This window comes from Cyprinus carpio, chromosome A19 (assembly GCF_018340385.1).
Source record: "Cyprinus carpio isolate SPL01 chromosome A19, ASM1834038v1, whole genome shotgun sequence".
Taxonomy (NCBI): Eukaryota; Metazoa; Chordata; class Actinopteri; order Cypriniformes; family Cyprinidae; genus Cyprinus; species Cyprinus carpio.
This window is the reverse complement of record NC_056590.1, coordinates 6,033,022-6,060,359: the sequence shown is the minus strand read 5'-3', so window position 1 is coordinate 6,060,359 and position 27,338 is coordinate 6,033,022. Positions and strand designations below refer to the sequence as shown.

General features: G+C 37.0%; 1 protein-coding gene and 3 long non-coding RNA genes across 4 annotated transcripts; 1 reads left to right on the top strand and 3 right to left on the bottom strand.

Annotated features, from left to right (window-relative positions):
• Positions 1-20: 20 nt before the first annotated feature.
• On the bottom strand, positions 21-381 carry LOC122148755. Its single transcript, XR_006162596.1, has 2 exons — positions 244-381; positions 21-102 (listed from the first exon to the last, which is right to left on the bottom strand). It is a non-coding gene; the product is annotated as an uncharacterized LOC122148755 (long non-coding RNA).
• Positions 382-3,933: 3,552 nt separating this feature from the next.
• LOC109069675 (glycosylated lysosomal membrane protein-like) lies at positions 3,934-15,228 on the top strand. Its single transcript, XM_019086302.2, has 7 exons — positions 3,934-4,080; positions 5,924-6,196; positions 6,522-6,716; positions 6,787-7,005; positions 7,902-8,158; positions 11,190-11,327; positions 15,174-15,228. Exons 1-7 carry the CDS (start codon positions 3,982-3,984, stop codon positions 15,226-15,228), a joined length of 1,236 nt encoding a protein of 411 aa, XP_018941847.2. The 5' UTR covers positions 3,934-3,981.
• A 6,404-nt stretch (positions 15,229-21,632) lies between these two features.
• LOC122148754 lies at positions 21,633-22,507 on the bottom strand. The gene is made up of 3 exons (XR_006162595.1): positions 22,492-22,507; positions 21,815-21,856; positions 21,633-21,666 (listed from the first exon to the last, which is right to left on the bottom strand). It is a non-coding gene; the product is annotated as an uncharacterized LOC122148754 (long non-coding RNA).
• Positions 22,508-25,180: 2,673 nt separating this feature from the next.
• LOC109065607 lies at positions 25,181-25,717 on the bottom strand. Its single transcript, XR_002013540.2, has 3 exons — positions 25,642-25,717; positions 25,461-25,514; positions 25,181-25,351 (listed from the first exon to the last, which is right to left on the bottom strand). It is a non-coding gene; the product is annotated as an uncharacterized LOC109065607 (long non-coding RNA).
• Between the last annotated feature and the right edge of the window lie 1,621 nt (positions 25,718-27,338).

Here is a 27,338-nt window from a genome sequence, read left to right as displayed (position 1 = left end):
AACAGAACATCTAACTTCCGCTGCTCTGATGCTGCACTTTATCAGCTTCTGACAACAGAACATCTAACTTCAGCTGCTCACCGATGTTCACACAAATCTCATCTGAGGAGAAACAGAAATTATTAGACAGAATATTATTAATATTGTCTCATAATATTGTCATAAAGGCCATAAGCACATATTAAGATTTATGGAACCAGATGTAATCATCAGCCAATGAAAAGCTTATTGGTGACCACTAACCATGATATTATTCAGGACGTGTCCCATTCACTGATTCTGATGGTTACAGTCCAGCATGCAGTACCACAGAATAACTAAAGGAAATCCAGAAAGCACATGCATTCTGATAGTTTGGTCAGTTTTGACTTTACCATAAATATGAAGTTGGTACGTCAGATCCGTCAGAGCATTTTTGTAATTGAATCTAAAAATGTAATTCCCAGCATCACTGAAGATCAGATCCTTGATGATGATGTCACATGCTTCTTTTTTACATACTCGGCCACTTCCTCTTGTATATTCTTCACAAATGGGGATGTCAGCAAAGTGTACTGGTTTTCCTTGTCGAATGAAGCGAATATCTGAAATGTCTTTGGCCTCATATTTCAGTGTGGCATTGTCTCCATTTTTGAATTTCACATTCAAAGCTCATGCAAATAAAAAACAAATCAATACAAAACAAATAAATCAAAAAAAAAAAAAAAAAAAAAAACACAAATGCCTTTAACAGCTTCAAAAATATTGAACAGATCCTCCAATATCTACAATAATAAACAAAAGAAGTAAATGTAAAGATTAAGGTTGTTGGTTCAAGCCATGAGCTTGCTCATGAAAATTAAATTATACAGCACATTCATCCCTGACCAACTTTCATCAGAGTTCAGAACTGTTCATCTTATGAGTGTCTTATCGGTCTTTCAGAGCAAACAAACAAGCCTCATTCATCCCTGACCAAACAATGCTTAATAATAAATGAACTGGAATGAACTGCAAAGATGTGTCAGTGATGTCATGATGTGTAATGACGATATAATATACTGGGGAATTTCCATCTATTCACAAATGTCAGCAAAAGAACATGACTTTAGTGGTGCAACAGAAAAACAATCGATTAGAACTAGAATTCTAGCTCGAACTGAAAATCAGAACGATTTACATTTTATAAACAAATTACACTGACCGCTATGATAGACGAAGCAAAATGACAGCAGCATTAAAAGATTCGACCTGAGGAGAAAACAAACAGCTGTGACATAACCGACACATACGCATAATAAAGACATTTATACACGAGTAAAATGCCTTGCTGAATAATAGAATGCTAGCCTATATAACTGACCACAATATACAGTCGAAACATTGCTTTTTAAGGTTATTTAAAGATTTAACACGTGGATCTTACATGGTAAAAATGTCAGATAAGAAACATCAAATTTAAGAAATTATTTCATTGTTATACTCAGAATGATCAGTGAAACCCAATTCACAAACAACGGGCTTCAGATATTCAGAAACATGCCACCAAACAATCTCATCATCGGAGAAATCAACGAACAATTTAGTAATTACATTAATAACCGCACGAGTGAAGATCATAATCACTGTTATCATCGCAATCACACTGATGGACACATTCATTTACATGTTCCCTAACTTCAGCATCACTAGCTGGTTTAGATCCCCACGAACATAAGACACAACAATTTATATAACAACACGAAGACAAACCGTCTAGTATAATATTTTTAAACATGAATACTTACATTGGTGATGTTCTGAATGGCTCTTTTGTTCTAGGCGTCCAAACTTCGCACACACTGCACGTTTAGCGAAACTGAAAGTATCAGAACTGAGCTCTGCATTGTGGAATAGACGGTGTTTCCCAGAGTGTACGACTGGTCATTATTTATGGAGATAGAATTGTTGCGTTATTCCAAATAAACAGATTATGATCCACAAATAAATGATTTTGATGAGATTAACAAAAATAAAACATATTGACAAATAAACAGAATGAGATCCACAGATAAATCTCAGAGTTTCACAAACATTAATTAAAACCTTCCGAAACTGATTTTCAAAAAAATTCTAAAAATCGTGTGTTGATCGTACTGGTCCAAGATTTCTCTACTTTTGTCACACTTGCATTATTATTATTATTATAATTATAATTATTATTATTATTATTATTAATATAGTGAATTCGAGGAGTTTAAATGGGTGCAATAAAAAAAAAGTAACAAAAGTGTCCCCACATAGGAATTAATGGAATTTACGAGAAAACGTCTCAGGTTACGAATGTAGCCATGGTTCCCTGAGTAGGGAACGAGACACTGCGTCCTCTAGGGGTCACTATAGGGAATGTCTAATATTAACCAAAACACCAACCATGCATTGAAAAAACACCAACAAGTTTGTTGGCGATACCCCCTGATGTCACTTCCGGTGCGACTATAGAATAAATAGGCACCGGGAGAACACGTCATTCACTTCTTCGTCTGAAGCTTGCTTCCGAAGCATGGCAAGAAAGCTAGAGGATGCAGTGTCTCGTTCCCTACTCAGGGAACCATGGTTACATTCGTAACCTGAGACATTCCTTTTCAAGGGAACTTCGAACTGCGACCTCTAGGGGTCGCTATGTGGAACAGTATACTCACGCCACCATGCTGAGGGGAGTGCAGGCCATCGTGTCATCGTGTGTCAAATAACGATGATAGGGATGCACACACTGTCTGCAACAACAGACGGCTGCATTGACCACTGGGCAATTGATGTTGAAAAAGCCATCAAACTGACATCAGAATCAAAAATAAAAATCAAACTGACGTCACAAACTTGACATGACATTGGAAGAAACCACTGGAAGAAATGACAGTGATGGGACATACAGCCAAGTAAGGTGACCCATTCCCAGAATTTGTGCTCTGCATTTAAGGGGCACACACCGTGAACACACACCCGGAGCAGTGGCGCCCGGGGAGTAGTTGGGGGTTCAGTGCCTTCCTTAAGGGCACCTCAGTCGTGGTATTGCCGGCCCGAGACTCGAACCAACAACCTTAGGGTTAAGAGTCAAACTCTCTAACCACTAGGCCACTTCTTCCCCAAAGTCATATTACTCCAGTGATATTTGAACATATTACATAATACTTCAGTAAAAGTATGAGGTAGTACTTCTTTTCAATTTTACTTGAGTGAAAGTACAAAAGTACTTGATTTTTAATGTACTTAAGTAAAAAAGTACTGATTGATGAATGTTTATTCTGTATTATATATATTTTTATATATAATCATACTGCTTAAAATACCTGGGTTTCTCTCAAAATAACCCCTGGAGTCCAGATTTATTTTATTTCAAATGTTTTTTTTTTTTTTTTTTTTTTTTTTTTTTTTTTTTTTTTGCTATGGACTACATTGACAAGAGTAGGCTAATGTAGAAGTATTCACCATTTAGCTTACACTGCATGCACCTGAGAGAAAATGGATTTTTACCATAAGTGATCTAATTTTCAGCAGTAAGAAAAAAAGTGATTTGAAGCTTGTTTGTTTGCACAGTTATAAGGTGTCAGTGGTAAGTTATTTACATGTCTGTAACTTACATTTGGCAGATGTACTGATGTATATTTTATTCTGTTTATTTCAGAAGCACCACATCTAACACCTCATAGCTGTACAGCTGTTCAAAATCCAATCAAACTGGACCGATGTTATACTGTACCAGCATTTGCTGTGAACATTTAAATGCTTCAGATAAAGAGTTGAACAATTCCCTGTCTACTTTTTACTGGAGCTCTGTAGTGGATGAGCATTCACATACCTAAACCACAGTCTATAACAAATAAAGAAGAAAAAGTAATGAAAATGCAAATCTCTTGCCCACACTCCAGTACAGTAGGTTGCGTAAATGCACTGTTAGTTACACCCACCCGCCATTAAAAAGAAGAAGAAGAAGATCCATACATTTGTGTTCAGGGTGTAAACATGTATTGGTGTATAGGAAAAATTGTAACCACTGTTTTATTCGGTGTGGCTAGTTGTATAGTTTTTCTTCTGACGCGAGGTGATATGTTTCAGCGGAAGGTAAGAATAAATCATAATGCAGAAATGAAACTTCATACGAGTGTAACAACAATAAATAGGCCTAACTTTTAAAAATCCGCAAATTCGTTCATAATAGACAGTTCAGAAAATGCCGTTTTCATATACACTGAGAAAAATGACTTAGTGGAGTAATTGTAACAACAACAACAACAACAAAAATCAACATTTCTAACAAATACTAAAATACCATGTTAAATCAACAGAAAAACAATAATAAAATCGACATAATAGTCCATACAACAACAATGGTTCTACCATAATTGTGTGAAGCTACGAGAATACTGTTTTGCGTAAAGAAAACCAAAATAACTTCATTCAACAGCTGGTTTTCTTTCGTATCTTCGATGGGCGTAAAGAGTCCCACTGCGCACGCGTCTGGTGCTGCCGACGCAGGAGCACAAAAATCTGGTAGCTTCATAACAGTACAGTTGGACCACTGATGTCACTTGGACTATTTTACCGATGTCCTTACTACCTTTCTGGGCTTTGAACGTGGTCAGTGGCGTAGCGCAAATCTGCGGGGCCCCCCGCGAACAGCAAATCGGAGGCCCCCCGGGGGGTGGGGAGTTAGTGGGGATGCGTCGCAATATTGGAAATATTTCTGTTTTAAACCGTGAAGGCGAGCCAGTAGACATTACGCAAGCAACGTGCAAACTTTGTACAAAACTTAATGCTGGTGAATGTCTGAAAAACTGACGACACGCATTAACGGCGCATATTCTCTCAGAGACGACGAGAGACGAATCTCCTACTTAATATGCGATATATAACTGTTTTAATTTATTTCCTTAATGTTTCTCTTGTGGCCCGAACATGAAAACAATGAGAAGAAACGTATTTCGTGTTGAACAGCTTGTGTTTGAAAGTCGGCGCTTAAAATAAAGCTGCTCTTAAGTTTCATTGATGACTGAAGTGTTAACAATTTTATTTAGGCTATAGGCCTAGAATTAATTGGAAGCTATAATAGACCTGTTTTAAAATACATTTTTAAAAACATTTTCAATGAGGAGTAGCCTAAGCTACTTATCCTCACAACGCGTCAGTTAGTTAATATGAAATTATTGCGGAGCAAATTAATTGTAGTAATATTAATTTAATAATAAAAGTAACCTAATAATAATAGTCTGAATGTAACATGCCTACATTAATTGGAAATGCCAAATACACTTAATAATGACAATATTTAATGATTATAACAATATCACATGAAAAAATACAATAGTAGGCCTAATTTATAATAAATAATACACTATATTGTTTTTGAACCACTATAGTAAGGTGTATTATACTGTATATATTATAGTATTTACAACACTTAGTTAATTAATGCTACAGCATGCATACTGGAGTATTAACTATAGCGAACTGATAAACTGTGATAAATACTGTAGAATACTTTAGTTTTTACTTCAGTAAACTGTAGTGTATTGTAGTATATTATACCCTATAGATGTAGAAAACTTAGTACAGTATTGGGTAAAGTAATTTATATTACTATAATTGTTATTACCACAGAAACTATAGAATTACCACAAACACATTACTTAGTAAAGTAATTTACTATAGTGTTTATGAACCACACTATAGTATATTCGTCGATACATGATCATCGTCTTTCAACACACCCCATCGTCTTATCGCAGGGCCCTTTAACCCTTTAATTATTTAATGTTATTGGGTTTTTAATTTGCCATAATGGGAATTATTAATTTGTTATACAAGTTATACAATTATATATTCAAACATCTACAATTCTAATTATTTTATAAAGGTTTATGTGTGGTCAGTCTAATATAACATCTCATCTCTCTTGATTTGTCAGGTGTCTGTAGAGTTGAACCCTGGTCTGACTCCTCCGTTGGTTCTTCCTGCTGGAGTGAATCTGGTTCATGTGCGAGGTCTGGGGCAAAGTGACACACTTCACTTCTTGCTGTGTAATCATGGAGCTCCAGCACTGCTGATGGTTAACACTTACAGCACACAGTCTGTAGTACAGGTGGACTGGCCCTCCTTCATCAACCGCAGTTCAGCAGGCAGCCTGAAGGTGGAGCCGCAGACCAGTGTGCGGTACAGCAGGGCTCTAGTGTTCACCAGAGTAAATACACTCAATATTACATGAATACATAAGCAGCTGAGATTTGATGTATACATATGCAGTCCTAAAATAACAGTTTTTATTTTTTTTTATTACTAGAAATGCACTAATATGCCTAATCTAACCTTGTCATTGTGTCTTTGGGACACTGAAGCCTTTAAATGTGGATGATGATTAGATGAATGGATGGACTGACTGATGGATAGATTATGATGAATGGATAAATGATGGACTGATGTTGACATTAAAGAACAAAAGAGCATAAATAAAATAAGAAACGATGGTTAGAAATGAAAACATGAACACTGCTGTGTTTGTTTCTCAGGTGTGGGAGTACGATGACGTCCGTAACACCGCCGACCCCCAGCAGACCGCAGAGTCCAGCTTTTACCCTCCATACGAGCTCCAGAACTTCATCTGGTCTGACCCAAAGATCACTGTTAATCAGTCAGGGCACACAGTAACACTGTGCGGTGGAGAGAAAACAGAGAGTTTCATCAGTGGCTCTCTCTGTCTGCAGGTGAGCAGAACTACAGGAACAAACAGCAGGTTCTGTGTAGAATTGTGTCTGATTTCTCTTCTATCATCAGTTCTCAGCGTTTGAGTCAGTGGGTCGTGATGAAATGTGGCCAAATCTCCGTCATAACGCCAACTCCTCGCAGCTGCACGTGTGGCTGGACGGCGTGAGGCCGCGAGGAAACCACTCCAGATTCGCTCTAGAGTTTCAGTCTGTTGGAGACTCAGTATTCCGGGAAAGAACTTATGACAGCAACTGCATAGACGATGAGTACAAACCCTATTTCTTTCCGGTAAACACTTCAGCAAACCTGGACAATCTCTCAGATTTTTGTATGCATCATATTTGATACACACACTTCTAAAGGCTTTAAATGATCAACATGATCAATTACAGTTAAACCTGTCACACAATCTGCTCCATGCCTTCTGTTGGTCTGACCGATAGTTTAGACTTTTTTAATCAAGTAAAAGTGTATAAACACTTGATGGACTGAAGCAGCTCAGCTTTACTTGATTCTCCATCAATCATGTTTTAGAGTCTCAAATCTGATCATCAGGATCTTTTGAGGAGCATTTGTTTCCAGAAGCTTTACTTTCACTGTTCCTCAGCGGAGGAATGATCTTCACAAGCCTCCAGAACATCTCACATCTTCTGAGGAGCCTTTATTCCTTCATCTCTCAATCAGCACTGGATTTCATTTCATTGCATGTTTGGATTATTTAAATCTCATTTTACTAAGACCTATTTTAATGGCGATATAGAGTGACGACTGATATTTATATAATTTTATGTAAGTATCTGCTATACTGTTGATTTACATGACAAGCATCAGAATTCATTCATCATATAAATATCAGCATTTGTGCCAAAAAAAAAAATCTCAGAATTTTTTTGGGTGGAAAGGTTCTAAAAAAAATCTCAGAATTTTTTTTTAGCTGTTTTTTCCTCCATGTTCTCACCATATCCTAATATATTAACCATACAAACATGAACAAAAAAAAAAAAAAAAACAATAAAAAACACATAGTGTTTTTTTTTTTGTCCAAAAATGTTTTGTTTTTTTTTTTCAAAAAAATCTTATTTTCCTTACTATTAATTCATATTCCCAGGGTGTACATGGTTAATATGAATGTATGTTGATGTTTTCCTGTATAAAGCAAGCATTTATCTGATCTCATCTGTTAGGTGTCTAATTGGGTCTCGGTTCCAGTAAATGGCGACAATGTGTGGGGTTATAATCAGTGGAAACCCGTGGCGTATCGTAAACCAGAACTGGACCCCACACCCTGCAAACACTCCGAGCTCGTGTCTGTAAACCGGATCCCTCAGTCCCGTCTGGTACAAGCGTATTTCATAAAAGATCCTCAGACTTACGGCCTGAACATCAGCTTCGGCAACGCCGGAGACCCAGTTTTTTACAATGCCACCAAATACATCAGCTGGTGAGTCAAACACTGGGAGTTTATTTGACATTTTTCATCAGGAGCAATAGAGACTGAACTGAGAAAATGACTGAAAATGAGTCTGTGAGGGACATAGCTACACTGTAAAAAGTGTTAACCCACAATTATTACCTTAAAGAGCTAAAAAAAAATGTACTGGTATAAATTATTGTATATACGTTAGTCCAGTAATGTTAAACAATACTTAATAAAACTTGAATAAAACTAGTTATTTTCAGATGCTACATTTTATTTTTTCTTTCAAAATGTTGAGTAATTTTTTTCCCATACATTTAAATTATTACTGAAAATTTTAATTAAAAATATTAAAAATGCTATATTTATATGAAATTAATATTACATTTTATTTTTTATTGGGTCTGAGTGTCCTGTAGCTTCACATTAATTACAATTGAGAACAACAATAAAGCCCATATTTTCACCTACTTTAAAGATGTGCAGTTTAAAGTACATCTGCTCATATTTCAATAGCTTAAAATATAGAATACTGATGTATCATACGAATCATCCACCTATTTGTGGATTTGTGTGTCTTGATGCTAGAAATATTTAGAAATCCACAAATTTACATTTACATTTATTCATTTGGCAAACACTTTCATCCAAAGCGACTTACAATTGAGGAATAATACAAGAAGTGATTCATCATAGGATGGCAATAAATACGAGAAGTACCCATTATACAAGGTTTCAGTCATCGTTCAAAATAGTAAAAGCTAGAACAGGAAGAGATTAAGGTATAATGAGAGCATAGAAAAAGTGAAAGCAAAGAGAATTTTTATTTATTTATTTATTTTTAATAGGAGGATGTAGTTAGATGCTCACGGAAGAAATTAGTATTCAGTTGTTTCTTGAAAATTGTGAGGGATTCTGCTGCCCGGATGGAGTTAGAACCATTCCACCAGCAGGGAACGGTGAAGGAAAATGTCCTTGAGAGTGATTTTGAGCCTCTCTGTGATAGGACCACAAGACCAACCGCAGGCTTCTGTAGGGGATGTAAAGTTGTAAGAGTGAGTGGATGTAGGAACACCAATCTCTTGAACTTGATGCAAGCTGCGACTGGAAGCCAGTGCAGAGAGATATGAAGCGGTGTAACATGGGCTCTTTTGGGCTCATTTAAAACAAGATCATTCGCTGAGGTCTGATTGCACATGAGGGAAGTCCAGCAAGAAGAGCATTGCAATAGTCCAGCTTAGAAATGACAAGGGCCTGGACAAGAAGCTGTGTCGCATGTTCTTTTAGGAAGGGCCTGATCTTCCTGATGTTGTGTAGTGCAAACCTGCATGATCGTGCTGTTTTTGCAATATGATCTTTAAAGGATAGCTGATCATCATGGATCAACAATCCTGGGATTATCATTGATGAACCTAGCTGGAAGGTAAACTGGCTCTTTCATCCATGCCCAGATGTCCATCAGGCAGTCTAAGATCCATGCAGGTACCGTTGGATCATCTGGTTGAAATGAGAGGTAGGGCTGTGTGTCATCAACATAACAATGTTAGCAAAAACCATGTGCCTGAATGATGGGTCCCAGTGATGTAGTGTATATAGAGAAGAGGAGTGGTCCAAGGACTGATCCCTGGGGAACCCCAGTGATGTAGTGTATATAGAGAAGAGGAGTGGTCCAAGGACTGATCCCTGAGGAACCCCAGTGATGTAGTGTATATAGAGAAAACAACTGGTCCAAGCACTTATACAAGAGGAACCCCAGTGATGTAGTGTATATAGAAAACAGGAGTGGTCCAAGGACTGATCCCTGGGGAACCCCCAGTGACCAGTTGATATGACTTGGATACCTCTCCTCCCCAACTCACCCTGAATGACCTATCTGTGTGGTAAGACTCAGTTGTTCAGACTGATTGTTTATTGTCCAGCTTGTTGTGCTATGAGAGGAAGGAAGGCTTTGGTTGAACACTTTGTTCAAGTGATTTTGCTATGAAAGAGTGGAGAGACACATGCCTGTAGCTTTCAACAAGTGAGCTGTCTAGTGTCGTTTTTTTAAGCAGAGGCGTTAACCGAGCCTGTTTGAATGCAGTCGGAAAAATGCCTGTGAGAAGAGATGTGTTGATTATGTTCGTGAGCGAAGTAAGAAGTGCAGGGGAAATACGTAGCTTGTAGGAGATGTGAGGGGGTGGGGTCTAGGGCAGGTGGTAGGATGGCTGGAGAGGAAAAGTTTAGAGAATTCTTTTGAAAGAGGAGAGGAGGAGGAGTAGTGAAGATGATCAGCTGTGTTAGTGTTTGCTGTGAGTTCCTGGGGTGAGTGGAGCAGAGAACTGAATGCTAATGTTTGTGAGGTTATTAGCAAAATCATCAGCAGTTAAAGGGGTAAGAGAATTGTGGAGAGTATTGAATGCTTTGAAGAGTTTGTGTGTGTCTGATGCACTGTTGATCTTGTTATGGAAGAAGGTAGTTTTGAGTGAAAGAAGATGGTCTCAATGCCATTTTCTCTCCGCTGCCCTGAGTTTAGTACAATACTCACAGAGGTCATCGGATAACTAAGGGCTGGAGGGAGTAACATGTGCTGGTCTGGAGGAAATAGGACAAATATTGTCTAGTTAGGGTAGTGAATAACATATCTGTGGCACAATTCACATCTATTGATGAGAAACGTGTGGGAATAGGAAACGAGGACAAAGTTACTGTGGTACAGTTTGCCACTTAAGCACAAATTAACAAATAGCAATAAGTCTTTTGGTATATACTAGCTATCTGTAGCATATATCTGTATATAAAAACTTGAAATAAACAGCTAACTGTAAACAACATGCACTATCAGCATAAAATGTTAAATACAAAAAGAAGTAAATGAATGAATCCACCCTACTAGCAAATATGTATTCTAAACAAGAGAAACAGAAAACTGGAATTAAGCAAAACTCTTAAGCACTTTTTTTTTCATTTGTTGTATTTCTTTATAATGAAGTAGACTTTATTTAGTAGATTGTGTTTAACACATAAAAGAGTGTATAGAAATGCTTATCTGAACTCTGAACTGTTCTTTACTCCACAGGACTGTTTTAATGGGCTTGGGTGAACCTCTGCGCAATTCATTCTACTATTTACACATTGCCTTCATACCCATTGGAACTGTTATACTGGTGATGATTTTTGCGGTTGAGTGTGCTTGTAAGAAGGCATCGGGCTACATGCAAACACGACATTATATAATAAACAAATCCATATCACACACACACACACCAATCAGTGATGAGGTTACTAACCACTGAGAGGACCATTACAAACACATTACTGTTGATTGGATGACTGAGTTCAAATTTAGAAATAACACAAAAAATTCTCTGGATGGGTCGGCCTTTTTTATTTAAACGGATTACATATTGAATTTTTCTACACCTTTACACTTAAACATCATAGGCCGGACAACTACAGATCAAACCTGCAAGTGCAAACAAATAATTTGTTTGTTTGTTAATACATTTTTCATACATTATGTTTGTTTGTCCCAAAATTCTGCTTGTAAAATCAATTAAATGGGCCAGAATAATGACAATTGCGCACATTTTAAAGACTCAATAAAACATTGAAACATAAGCAAATGTTTTCATAATTATAATTAAATTTGAAATATATGCAAATTAATTAAATATTAAAAACTGCACTGAGTAAGGTTCTCAGTAGGGATGCCCAAAGCCTAATTATGAATTCAGAAAGACATTGATAATGAATAACACATTCTACGGAGCCCCAAAGGGACATGGTTAGCCTTGCTGTGGTAGTCAGTCACATTACAGTACATCAGATTTCACTTATCACTTAAGGATAGTAAGGAGAGAAGACTGACAGGACGATGTCGAAGGATTTAATGTGTAACAGGTCCTGAGTGTCACTGACAAATATCTTGTAAAATCAGTACCGCCTAAAATCATACCTAGGCTATGTATTTGTATTTACAACTTATCAATTAAATGTTTATTATTTTCTATTATGCATACCTGTATAGCTTTTATCATTTATAAAAAAAAAAAGAAAACATCCATTATGAAGCCTTTTGTTCTTTAGATAGATAGATAGATCAAGTCAAGTCATCTTTATTTATATAGTACTTTAAACAAAAAAGATTGCGTCAAAGCAACTGAACAACATCATAATTAGGAAAGCAGTGTGTCAATAATGCAAAATGACAGTTAAAGGCAGTTCATCATTGAATTCAGTGATGTCATCATGCAGCTCAGTTCAGTTTAAAAACAGTATCTGTGGCAATAATTTGCAATCAAGTCAACGATATCGCTGTAAATGAAGTGTCCCCAACTAAGCAAGCCAGAGATAGATAGATAGATAGATAGATAGATAGATAGATAGATAGATAGATAGATATAGATAGATAGATAGATAGATAGATAGATAGATAGATAGATAGACTGAAAAAAAACAGAAATATCCATTGATGTCCACATCGCTTTTAATTTTAGGGCTGGGTGTTATGACCATGGTTATGATGATGTATAACAATTATATTAGTGATCATCTAGCCAAATTGCATTTATAGTGTTTTCTAGCAGATAAAACGTTCACAGGCTTTGCTTTTTTATGTATTTATGTACTGTATAGGCAATAGATGTCAGGAAACTAGATTTCTAGCCACATGTCAATGTCCACGGACAACTGGTTCTTTTGTAATTTGTAAGGACCACTGTCGACTCCAGCTGCCTTTAAGTGCAGCAGATAATTGTTTGTTTTACTCCCGTTTTCACGGTTTCCCCTACTAAAGCCATTTACATTGCAGGATGTTTTGCACTCAGTCCCAGTAATTGCATACCCTCTATACACACAGAGCACACGTAATTACAAATTGGAAAGTGAAAGGAAAAACAAGCGTGCATTCAAAAATGTTTCCATTAATTCAATAATTCACCATGTCCCTTTAGGGGCTCCATAGAATGGGTCATTTCCATTCTGAACATGGCATTCAGATTTGGGCACATCCCTTGTTCTCAGGGTTTTTAAACATTATCTGCACTATGTAGAAAAACTAAAATCTTTTATAAAAGACTTTGTGGGATCAAAAATGGGATCAAAAAGTTTATATCTTTCTCTATATAAATTTGCTGAACACTCTTCTGTGGACTTTGTGTGTGTGTGTGTGTGTGTGTGTATGTGTGTCTACTGTGGATCGCTAATGTTTCAAACAACTGTTGCATGTCAGTCAAACATTGAAACTGTTAAAATCAGAGTCTTGTGAATGATTTATTCATAAACACATCCAAACTTTATATACAGATGGAAACATCAGATTCTAGATATACTTGGCAAGACTGCATTATGATAAACATTAGGAAACATATGAGAAATATAGAAAACAATGCAATATCAGCATGACAAAAACAACAACAACATCATCATTTATCATGTAATCATCTTATTATTCCATTAATCATTTATAATAATCATTTAAACAATTAATATACTAATTAAATTATTAAGTTGTTTATATTTGTTTATTATTTTTAATATTATTTTTCCATTGTTGTTTAGTCTTGTGATTGTGTGGTTTTGTCTTCACAAGTAAGAGATCAGAGAATGTCTCCATTTCAGAGGTTCTCGTTGTGAAGCAGTAATTTTTCTATTGTTATGGCTTGTGCTATAATAACACTTTTTGGATATGGATATGAGCATTGAAACATACGCAACTAAGATTATCCAATAAACTCTTGTCTTTTTTATCATCATCACTTTGTCTCCTGCTTGTCTGACTGTTGACTGTTCCTCTGCTTGTTGAGGAGGAGAAGGAAACTATAGCTCGAAATTCAGTATGAACACATAACCTAATGGTACATAACTTATAAAATATCATGTTTTAATTTAGTTGTTATTTTTTTAATTTATGTGTACGTTAAAAGTACCATTCCAGCAGCAAGAACAATCCTGAACTAAATAAAGATTAATGTATTGGCGTATGATGTGTTTATTGAAACAATCAGATAAGAGTACATAGAGAGTCAGCGAAAGCCTTATTTAATTGGCTACAAAAAGAAGATGGACACGCTCTCTCCTTGCGCTTGCAAAATTCAGTTAGTGAGAGAATCGTGCCAAAACTGTAAGCGCACATAAAAGAAAGACGGAGCTGTACATATCAGATTACTTCGGGAACTTTTTGCCCTACATACACAAAAAGTAATTTAGACATTTGCAACAGTTTGTTTTTTTTACACACATACAGATTGGTTCTACACAGTCAATCCGTTTTTTTTCAGTTCTTTAAACTGTTGTTTTCGCTTGCAAATCACTGTTCACAGGATTGCAGTGCTTTTGACCATCTTTTGTCAAAAACAACGTGCCAAAAGTGTAAGCGCGGAAAAATGGAAGTCAGAAGAATGCAGATCATATATATTTTGCATTAGCAAGAAGCTGCAGTTTCACAATACTTGAATTACACTTACCAATAATAATAAAATGCTGAAAATAATAATAATAAATAAATAAAACTTGGAACACAATTTACACCTTTGCTAAGCTTCTCTTGCTCATGCAAATTTAATTTACGCTTACAGTCGTATGTACACTTCCACAAATATTACCCTGCACATGCAAATCTTTTTGACTTCATTTTACCTTCATACATGGGTTGATTTTCACATTGGTCCAAACAAATGTAGAGCACGAATTCTGAGTATGGGTCACCATACCTTACTTTCACTTTCGTAAAATCAGTAATAAATTCCAACATCATGAAATTTAAAACCATCAGAAATACAACGTCATCAAATTAAATGCTCTAACGAAATGAAATGCTGTAACTGAAATAATCAGTGAGATATAAATTATAAGGTATCAACATTTAAATCATGGTAATTAAACTAAGCTAACACTTCATATTCAATAAAATAAATCCCTGAAACTTTCCTTTTCTTCTGTGTTGCCTGTGTCTGAGTGCTGCCAGTAGCTGCGTCCCAATGTGAAGGTTGCACACTTCTAAGACCGCATTTTAAGTGCGATTGCATCACAGCATCACTACGTATGCTGTCCCAATGTGAAGGGTGCGCACTTCGAAGGCAGATGGCATCACCGTGGCTCGACGAAGGCTGCTGTAATTCGAAAGTGACTTGAAATGCACTCTCTGTTTGAAAATGAAGTGTACATACAATTCAACAATTGCACCCTACCTTATGCCAGAATCAGTTGTGCGCAATTCAGGAATTCACATTTAAATGTAAGTATTGTGTTTTAATTTACTCAAATACTTAGCGAAACAAAGCCAGTTTTGTTTTTTGTTTGTTTGTTTTGTTTTTAAATCCATTTGTTAGATGGTCTGAGATAAAAAAAAAAAAAAAATCCACACATTTTTTTTGTTGGTTTATGCTGGTCTTGTGCTGGCAAAGGACCAGCATAAAACCAGCATCCCAGCATCATAAACATACCTAACCAGCATCTGCTGTTTTTTTTAAGGCAGCAGGGTAGGGAGGACAAAAAATAAAACTCCAGAGAGAGAAAGAGGAGAGACGAGCACATTAAAGCGCTGTTGCTTTGACTAACATGTTAATTTCCACAAACAAAATGTATTTATGTATTGTGGACGTTATTACTAAGCGAAGCAAAATTACCTGAACCACAACATATGAGAGCACACGCTTTATCTTTTGATCAGATGTGTGTCAAAGTTGCGGTCGTTACTATAGCAACAGTAGATAGAACAATTAAACAATAACTGCAAAAAAAAAAAAAAAAAAACTTTTGTTAAGTCGTGATCAGTAGATAATCATAATTTAATCATAATTAATGGCCTCTTATGACTTCCATACTTTTACATGTTTAAACCCACCAAATAATTGTTTACTGTGTGTACACAAAAAAAAAAATAAACAAGTTGACCATAAACACACTGATCCTTTAAGATCACTATAAGGTTTAGTTTCCAGAGAATGAAACACAAAAACAAGTTTATATTAAGCTTTATATTTATATCAAAATCTTTATAAAAGGTTTGTATTAAAAAAGCATGAAAACTTATATGTTCTGTATGAGCCAGAGTGGCAAACACTCTGTAAGCCATAGTCAACATACACGTTTATTGAGATCTAATACACATATATAGTAGAAACAAAACTACTAAAAGTGTCATACACACACATACACGTGAGTGTTTGAACAGTCTGGGAATATTTGTTTCCTCCCTATAAAGAGGAGTATATGATCGTTTATTATAGTCATCAACTGGAAATTTTATTCAAAGCCAGATATTGAGCTGTCAGAGGATCAATCATAATATTACATTCAGTGGTGTCAAAAGTATTCACATTTCATTACTCAAGTAGAAGTATAGATATTTAGGGTTAAAAAGACTTTTGTTAGAAAGTTGAAAGTATCAACTCAAGCTTTTATAACTCAAGTAAAAGTGTAAAAGTACTGGTTTCAAAACTACTTAAAGTATAAAAAGTAAAAGTAAGTGTAAGGAAAAAAAAATGCCATTAAGAAATCAAAAGATTAGGCCACGCCACAGGGGCCTATTGTGTGCACTACCCCACCTCCTCAAAAAAAAATTTTTCTAAAGGCTATAGGCCATTATGACTATAATGTTATATTAAAAATATTCATGTTGAAAAATTTTGGGATGCACTAGATTACCTGTTTCAGCCGCATATATGCCCATTGAAAATGAACGCACTTTAGTACAATGCAAATACATTAAAGAACCTAGAGATATGATGACTAGTTGCCTATAAGTATTGTAATGGTGCAAAAAGTCAAACTTCAGAGCATGTCATCAATAACCTTTAATGGAATGTATTTAAGGTACATCCAAGCTTAGCGCAGGAATCTGCGAGGGGCACATGAACAGGAAATTGGTGTACCCAGGGCAGGCTTAGTAACAATTACCCTTGTATGGTTGGTCTATTTACAATAAACATTAGTGCTGTCAAAATGAATGATTAATCCAAGTGATTAATCAAAAAATAAAAAACTGAAAAATAAACTCATAATCCTAATACCTTCTTGATTGATAGCTTCCTGTATTCGCTACATGGTTAGAGAGTTGGACTTGTAACATGAAGGACGTCGGTTCGAGTCTCAGTGCTGGCAGGAGTTGTAGGTGGGAGGGAGTGAAATTGGGTTGACCCACAAACTGAACAGCGCTCTCTTCCAGCCCTCAATACCCATGGCTGAAGTTGCCCTTGAGCAAGGCATCATGAACCCCCAGTTGCTCCCCGGGGCGCTGGATATATAGCTGCCCAACTGCTCGGGGTGTGTGTTCACGGTGTGTTCACCTTCTCACTGCTGTGTGTGTGCACTTGGATGGGTTAAATGCAGAGCACCAATTCCGAGTATGGTGTACCATACTTGGCAAATGTCACGACTTTCACATTGTCAATCGCCCAACCCGCTAATTTATTCAAACGTCTAGTTACCGGACTACCTACAGTAGCTTAATTTGCGGAGGATAAAGAGAAAGCACCCATTTGATAAATGAGCCAGGTAGTTGAGAAATAATAACTTTTAAGTAGGGTCCGGGCCATTTCGATACTTTTAAAATGGTACCGGTGCCTAAAGGGTGCCTGAAAAACGATACTTAAAAAAGAGGCCACAAAAAAAAAACTGGATTAACAATAAAGAACATTACAAATATTTAAAATAAATCCATAGCTTCACCCTTGGATGCTCTCATTGCCAAGTTGTGCTTCCCTTACTCTAAGGCTAATAAAATGTATTTCACAATCTGGGTCATTATTTCATACAAAAAGCACACATAATGTTTCTACTGTCATCTCTGTCAATCACTCTGATATTAGTTAAAATGAGTGGTGTCTGTACACTGTCTTAAGCAGTTCGGCGAATTGACTGTATGGTCATTCTTTATAAAGTAGAAACAATGTCGTTTGTAAAGTACAGTACTGTGCAAAAGTCTTAGGCACATTAGTAGTTTCACCCCAAAAAGGGGTTTAAGGCCATTTATTTATATCTTTTGCTGTAGTGTGTCAGTAGGAAATATCAGTTTGCCATTATTTTAATAATAATCTAGTGGTGATTTTGAATGCACAAGCAGTCTGACAACGGCAAAATGAATGTTTGGTGGAAATGGTAAACTGATTTTTCTACTGACACACTACAGCAAAAATATATAAATAACTGTACCGAACACCATTCTTTGGGGTGAAAAACCCTAACGTGCCTAAGACTTTTACCACGTAGTGTATGTATGAAAGTACGTATGATTTAATTCAGTATATTTAAATAAGAACAATTGAAGTATGCGTTCGTTTATATGTGTTAAGGGCTAGATTGTCGCTGGAGGAAACAGCTGTGGTGTGATGAGCGGTGACAAGCGAAAACTTTACAGAAACCGACTGCTCCCTCGTGACCTTTGTGTAAACTGTATTTATGACAAAGAACCTAGCACAGATACAGATATTCTAACAATCTATCGATAAACACAACACACTTGTGTCCTCGTTTCTGTTTAATGTGCGCTCGCGCTGCTCCACCGCCGTCTGTGGATTGAAGAAGCGCCCCCGCTGAAAGACGGAGAGTTTAGAACCGGTCTGCCGCCTTTTTCATATGAAAGTAAAGGAGGGGAAGACTGGACTCTGAGGCGATCGCGACAATTGAGTACAGTTTATGGAGCTAAATGCTATAGCCCCTATAAAAAAAGCTAGCGACGCCCATGCTTCTTGTGTAGGCCTACATTCTCGGAGAACCAGGACAAACATTTCAATCGATCGCGTCAGGCATTTAAGAGGCACGAAATCGGTGTCCTTATTCGGTTTCGGTTGCATACCGGTTCCATACCCCAACCCTACTTTTAAGAAATATATTTTTTGAAATACGAACCCAAACAACTGGATATGCCCTTACTGGAGTGTGATTGTGATCTGTGTCATGTGCAGGGTGCTATGGATCGCCATAGCAAACCAATAGGGTTGGCGGAATGGTATATGTTTATACTTATCATCCAACCACAATCAAACTGCATACTTCATCCGGATGGCGCGATTTATCTGGATAGGTGGTTTTTTTTTTTTTTTTTGGAATGATGACAAGCCGGAATGAAAACAAGCCGAATGAGAGTAACGACCTATTTTTAAAATGTAAGGAGTAGAAAGTACAGATAATTGCGTGAAAATGTCAGGAGTAGAAGTAAAAAAGTCGGCTGTGAAAAAACTAATTACTCAAGTAAAGTATGATACCAAAAATTTCTACTTAAGTAATTGTAACGAGTATTTGTACTTCGTTACTTGACACCCTACTGCATCTGATGTTCAGTGACTGAAGTAATCTTGTGAATTATTAATAATATTACGACTATTATTTCTGAAGGAAACAACCTGTTTCTCTGAAATGTCTGTTGATCGCATGTGATTTGAGGGAGTCGTGAGAAATCTGATCCCAGATCAGCTGTTAGAGCTGCACGGACACGTGATACTGATGTGAAATCCCAGCACAGGAGATATGTAATTTCTCTCTTCCACTTACGTGTTCAGAGTTTTCTTAAAACACCTTAATGTTGTTTAAATTGTGTCATTAGTTCCACTGTAAACAATTCTAACTCTGTTTACCATTAGTGGTTATGTTATCCCATGCCATTAGGCTGTGCGCCTAATCAATCACTACATAGAATTGGTTGTTTAGCCAGGACCATACATGAAGATGCAGGTGTTTGAACAGATTGAAGCAGTAGCTTTCTTGTGCTATCCCAACTTAACTTCTGATGGTCCTATGATTGAGGAATTTGTTTCATTTGGGGCATAGCGGTTGTTTTTTTTACATGGTATACGGTAGTATGTTCTTGGGGATTTGTATTGATGGTTGTCACTGAAGGTATGGGGTTATGTTGTCAAACTCCTCACATTTTGTATGTCTCCCTATATCTGACACACCCATTTCAGGTCTTGGCAGTCTCTACATAATGAGCTGATTGATTTCAATCAGGTGTGATAGATAAGGGAGACACGGAAAATGTTGCCCCCAGTGCTGGGGGTGCTCGCAGGACCGGTTTGAAAACCACTGGTTTAGATTCAACCCTAATTAAACACACCTGATCCAACTAATCAAGTCTTTCAGGTGTTATGTGAAGGCTACATTGGTATGTGTGTTGGAAGCAGGGTGGAAAAAAAAAACCTCTGCAGGGCTCTGGCCCTCCAGGACTTGAGTTTGGACACCCCTGATTTAGATGGACCTTATTCTTCCAATGCTTTCTTTCATGTGAGAAAGGTAGACCAAAAGGTTTGCGTCCATGAACTACCAGGATAATTTTTAACCAAAAAAAAATTGAAATTAAATTTTGTGCTATAAGAAATAAAACAAGTAAACAGTGTAAGCTGTAAATCACGCTGTTCTTAAGAGAGCATCTTCCTTCATCTTTTCTATCTTAACTCTTACTAATGTTTTCATTCTATTAGACTTGTCTAAACATAGTGATTTATTAGCATGAGTAACACTCTCTTGTGTCAGTGAGTGTCATGCCTGACAGTAAGTTTTTCCCCTCATATTCTTGTGGTTTTAGTTGTATGATTTGAATGCAGTCAGTCAGGAAATGATTGCTCACTGTGTGACATGATGTGAAACTTTTTTTTTTGTTCTTCTGAACTCACAACAGATTTATCTCTGAATACATCTGTATTTAACCAAGCTCCCCCCGTCCCCCGTCATTTATACTTTCTCTTAACCTCAGCTTGTTGTTCATTGCATGAAAAGAGTTGAAGGCTCTCAACAACACGATTATCATTGAACACATTTTTATTTAATCAAGCTTTAAATCTGTTCGCAGTTTAATTTAATCAATATTTATGTGCCATAGAATATATTTACATTTATATTTTCTATTGAAAACAGCTTACATGTACATATTAATGCTAGTCTAGAAAATACAGTCTTAACATACAGCCAGACACTTTTTTAGTCCTGCTGGTCTAATGATACTTAATCTCTATATTAAAGTAAAAATAACATTAACCTAAAAAATAAAACAAAAACTTGAATATCTTAATAAACACTAAACTATATCAAATACATCAATTAAAATTTAAAGACTTGTTACTTTTAGCTTGAGTCTGTGTGATGGAATTGAATTATGTTTTCATTAACAAACAGTAGCAGTAACAGGACTTTTATGTTAACTGAATATATTACCAAGCACAAATGAATGAACAAACCTGAATACAAGCACAACAATTAAGGCACTGGGGCTGAAAAGTGGACATTTGCCACAAATTCTCAGTTTCTCGGACCGTGAACGAGATCTGGTCAACATTTAGGCATTTAGGGGCACACAGTTGGTTTATTTTAGTTTGTGGAATCTACATAATCTAATTAGCTGGCAGAGTGCCAAAGCGCAGACAGTAAACATAAAGCAGACAATGTGTTATTAGCTGATTTGTTGCTGAATCAGAGATGAGGTTTTGCTGCACTCCATCATTCTGCCAGCCGCGATAGGGAATGATTCCTCCTGCGCTGACTGTAGCCAGAAAACAACACTGCAATAGCCAGGACCAACACCACCCGAAACATCAACGCCCTCTCTTTCGTAGTCACTCCATCTACAGAGAGACAGAGACAGAAGAAATATTCAGATTTGTATAATCAGAAAAGTGTTAACTGATAACAAAAAATGTGTGCTGGATTTCTACAGCAGAGTTAGAACATGAAAAATTAAATGAACGATCAAGATAACAACCAACATGTTACCTGTGATGTCAACTTCTTTTGGCTTTTCTGTTACAGAAAGACCTGTAAATATATGATCAATTTATTAAACACACACAACACACACAATGTTTTTAGTTGGCTAGTTGTATATGGGAGAGTGGGTTTTCGTTCCTTTTTTAATTGTGCTATGAATGTTGTGCATTTGTCTGTCTTGTATATGGTGAAATCTATCATGCTGCAGACCTTCAGATTGGCCCCTAAGGTTGGAACAATAATACTTTTTACAATTACATGATGCATAATGACATTTTCAAGGGCTTTATAATTATTCAACACAAAAAATACACAAAAACACATTCTCTATAAAAATATTTTCACCATTTTTCAATCATTTGATTTTCAGTCACCGAGAAAAAATAATTAACTGCATCCAAACTTTTTGGTATGTATGCAGCGTATGTTTGTGATCTAAAACAATATACAGATATATAATGTATTGTATAGATATATATGTGTGTGGTGGTGTGTGTGTGTGTGTGTATATCAAGCATATAAATATATTTAGCACCATAAAATATAATTTTTCCTGTGACTGCTTTAAATCCATATTATCTCAAAACAAAAATCATTGTACAGTTCGCCGCGCTCCACTGGCTGGCTCCTCTTAACCATATCCCCCCTGAGAAAAAAAAAGGAAAGAACTGAAATCTGTCTACCCTCGATCTCTAGTCTGGATGAGATTGTGCCTGAAAGATTTATACATCTTCGGAGCGTCAGACTTTGTTCCACAGAAATAAAGACCTGAATCTGACTCTGTTACTCCAGAAATCTCTAGCGTGGCTCTGGTGACCCATGTGTCTGCAGTAAGCTTCAGACGACTTTTGTTTTGATTGTAGTTGATCAGGAGTTTTCTTCCTGTGTCATCCTTCTCTGCAGCAGTCAGTAGATCCAGTTGTTCAGATCTCAGGTGATACCAGGCGACTTCATATTGGTTTCTCATGCTGAGTGCAGACTGATGTTTTCCAACACCAACGCACTGCACTCCTCAGTAGATCAGAAGACCCTCGTTACTGACACATCTGGAGAAACACGATATAAAAATACAAAACCTCTATATAGATAAAAACATCATTAAACTATGTTCATAGCTTACCTATATTTGAGGTTGATATGTCAGTTTCATAATGTTTGAAACAGAATTTATTTACCATATGTGATTTGAGTAATCCAACAAGAAAACACACAGAAGAAGACATCACATTTCTCCATTGTGTCTGTTGTTCGTAACGGTGTCGATCAAACTACAGGTTTCAGCACAATGCAGAGACACTAAACCACAAAGTGTTTCCACTTCCTTCACGTACGAGACAATGGTAAAGCCAACCTGACTATAATAGCCTCTATATCAGACTAAAGTGATGCATCTCCAAACATGCCCTCCACCTTAAAATTCTCATAATTTTCAATGCAGTTGTACTACTCCCACACCCCCCCGTAACTTCATGCTAAAATATACAGTATATATATATTATATAACGCCCTATATAATATATATTATATATATATTATATAACTATATATATATATATAAACAAATTGTCTTTCTCTTTATTTATTCCTTCTATTTCTAGCTGTGACTTATTTGCAAAATGTCTAAAAATTGGTATTACAAGCCGCCAATTCCTGTGTCTGTTTGCCTCTTTAAGAAGAAATCGCTTTATGTCTCCCCCAATTGTCGCTTTGGATAAAAGCGTCTGCAAAATGACTAAATGTATATGTAAATGTGCTCTACTTTAGTTTGCAAATTCATTGGCTAACAAGATTTGGTGAAGTGTGTGTAGAGTGCATGATCATAAATATTCCAGGTTTCATTCCAAGTTGAATCTATATGAAAAAGCATCTGGAAGATTTCTTTGGATAATAATAATTTTGGACCACCTACAGAAATTCTTTCTTTAAAAACTGTGCATATATAAATATATGTGTTCATGGTTTACTGGTCATAACATGGGTTACGTGCATGTGTTTTCTGAAAAACTGAGGGAGGAAGTAATATTCCGAGTAAGGTAATGTAAAAAACAGAAAGCTTACGCTTTGCAATTCTGAAAAAGTGAATAACAAACGTGATAAACAGTTTCTCAAAATTAAATTTCTTAATGCAGGTTATTTATCAAGTTACGTATTTAAAATATAAATACAGTAGAATGAAATGATTACTCTCTATATAACAAATTTTATGCACTATACACTGCAGTAAAGGAGTCTCATTGATCAAACATTTAATTTTTGCCCTCTTATACTCTTATTAAGAGCAAAGCAATAGAACTGAAATACAAGTGAAAAAAAACCAAACATAAAAGACCACAAAACTGAAATTATCCCAACAATCCCTCAAAAAAGCATATTGAGGAATCTTCTTCTGCCAGATACGGCTGGTGTTAGCAAACTGAAAATGTTGAAGAGCATGCATAATTCAAGTATACTTTTTTTTAAAGGGATTACTGTAGTTTCATCATATTCACTCAGCCTACAACCCATAATCACCATTTCACAGATGCACAGATATTCATCAGTGCAGTCCAAAAAACAAGTGCAAAAACACAACCGGCTGCACTCAACAAGACATGGTGGCTCACATTGACAAATATTTGATGATTAAAAACTTCACAGTCACAGTGAGGTAATAAACTGGTGTAAGAAAACACCAGAAAAAGCACGATAATAATCTGTTTGATATATACATGTGTGTAAAATACATCATACATTGCACTGTTCCTGGCTTTTGAGTTCCTCATATGGCTAGTGTTTATGGCAGCTTATCTCTTTTTTTTATTCCCTGATCATCTCAAAGAGAGGTGGGCATAAGGGGCATTTTGGCCTCGTATCTTGAATTCTGGTTATTCTGGGTTATTCTAATGGCATTCTGCTAGTCTACAGCATGCAGTAAGAGTGTGCACTATCAAGGTCTGTTTTTTGTGAGGTGAGTGACACTTGATAATGTCAACTTATTCACTGTAATACCAACAATTATGTTATTATTGCAGATGATACATATTGTACACCTCTAGCTGCAGACATATACAGATACAATCCTCTGAAGATCTGTTGGCACTGAAGGCATATTACATGTAACCAGTGATGTTGCTAGATGTTCTGGGCTTCCAGGATAATTTATTGCTACGGGACCCTCTGGTCGGGATCATGTTCTGGGTTCCTGTCCTGCAGTGGGGCCCTCTGGTTCTGGGTCCCTGTCCTGCAGTGGGACCCTCCATGTTTCTGGGTTCCTGCAGTGGGACCCTCTGGTGGGGATCATGTTCTGGGATCCTGTCCTGCAGTGGGACCTCTGGTCGGGTCATGTTCTGGTTCCTGTCCTGCATGGGACTTCTGGTGGGGATCCTGTCCTGTCCTGCAGTGGGACCCTCTGGTGGGGATCATGTTCTGGGATCCTGTCCTGCAGTGGGACCCTCTGGTCGGGATCATGTTCTGGGTTCCTGTGCAGTTTCTTGACGAAAACAAATGTAATCAGAACCAGAACCGGGACCCCCAACACCACAGACAGCACGACATACAGTACAGCTGGAAGGGGCGAGGGAGAAGAGAAAACAATTTTTAAAATGTTTTTTTTTTTTTTTTTTTAAACTGTTTAAAGATTTTATAAAGCTCTTAATGCCTCCTGTTTACTTACTATAATTTGTATCATTGTCACCATCCCGCTTTTTCTTATATTCTGTACTATATTCTGTAGAGGATATTGAAAGGTAAGTCATACAGTTTAGCATCAGTTTGCCTGTTCAGATCATGATAAATAAACTTCAGCTGTCAAATACCTCAGATATTTCTAAAAACATCTGCTGAGTTTCTCTCACCTCTGACTGTGACTGTGATCAAGGTTTCTCCTTTAGAGTCCAGAACTCTGTATGTTCCAGTGTCACTGGCTGTAAAAACCTTTAATGGTCAGGTATCCATCACTGTCATTCAGATGATGATCCAGGACCCCATCAGTTCTGCTCCACACCTGTTGGTGTGATGCTCCACTTTATCAGTATTTGTCAATAGAACATCCAACTTCAGCTCCTCATCGATTTTCACAGTAATAGTAATCTAAAGTCTCATCTGAGGAGCAAACAGAAAGACAGCTATCCTTAATCATTATTATATTGGTGGCAATCAATCAAGGCCTTAAAAGTGACAGTGAAAGTGACATACAGCCAATTATGGTGACCCATACTCAGAATTCGTGCACCCATCCAAAGTGCACACACAACACACACACCGTGAACACACACACAACACACCCAGAGCAGTGGGTATCATTTATGCTGCGGCACCCGGGGAGCAGTTGGGGGTTCTGTGCCTTGCTCAAGGGCACCTCAGTCGTGGTACCGAGACTCGAACCCACAACCTTAGGGTTAGGAGTCAACCTCTCTAACCACTAGGGCCACGACTTCCCATCGGATGCAAAATTCACTTTTTACATGGTGTTTGAACTTTCAATGTGTCTTGGCATTATGTGTACACAAAGACCCTAAAATCATAAAAATCCACCCAGTGCTTTTTTTTTAAATCCCAACAAATCATAAGCACTTTCTCAGATCAAGCTGTTCACAATTTCTTGGCAAAGTCACGTCACTTTGCATAAGCCCTCCCAACGACTGTTGACAGACACTGACGTTTTAGCACAGACCTGTCCTGAGTGACTGTCATCAGTCCTCCAATGTTCCTCCGCCAGAGCAGATGAAGACAAGAATGACTCCTAAGCGACTGAAGTGTTCTGTTGTTGGATGTAATAATGAACATAGCATTCATCATTTACTCCCGACATCTGAGCCGCTGAAGACACAGTGGATTACGTTTGTTTTTGAAGGGATTGTGCCCCTGATCAACCTAAATGCGTTTTTCGTCTGCGCAAATAATTTTTACACTATGCTTTGTAAACAAGGGTCAGTCCAAAGCAGGGGGGGCGGGGTTGTTTTTGCGTGAGAAGTTTTCAGTCTGTGATCGCAATGCAGTTGCTGACGCTAAAGAAAGCTTGCAATGCCCCCCCTTGGCGCTGGCCCTTAGTGAGTATAAGTATTTTTTATCAATCTTTGCAAATCGCCTTTCCTAATAATGTGCCACTGGATTGATTTTGTTTTTGATGGTAATGTGTCTAAATTCATTTATGTCTGCGCAAATCATTTTACTCCAGACTGCTTTCTGAATGAGGGCCAATTCAAGGTAGGTTTTGCTAAAAAGTTCAAACTCATGGATGGATCAGTAATTCGTGATCCAGCTGCACCTCCAGAAGTAGTAAGTCTCACCAGGGCTGACCCGTGGCATAGGAGACATAGGCAGTTGCCTAGGGCGCAAAATGACTTGGGGGTGCGCTCTCTTGTGACCATCGTGCGTGCCTATACCCATATATTAAGCAAAATTTCTGACAGTTAACATAATTTTAGTACTGATCGATTATCGGACTGATTCAAATAATTTTAGAATAAAATTAAATAGACATCAACGAAAAATAATGTTGTCCTGTTGGACTAACTTAAACACTTTCTGCATCATGAGAATAATACATCAT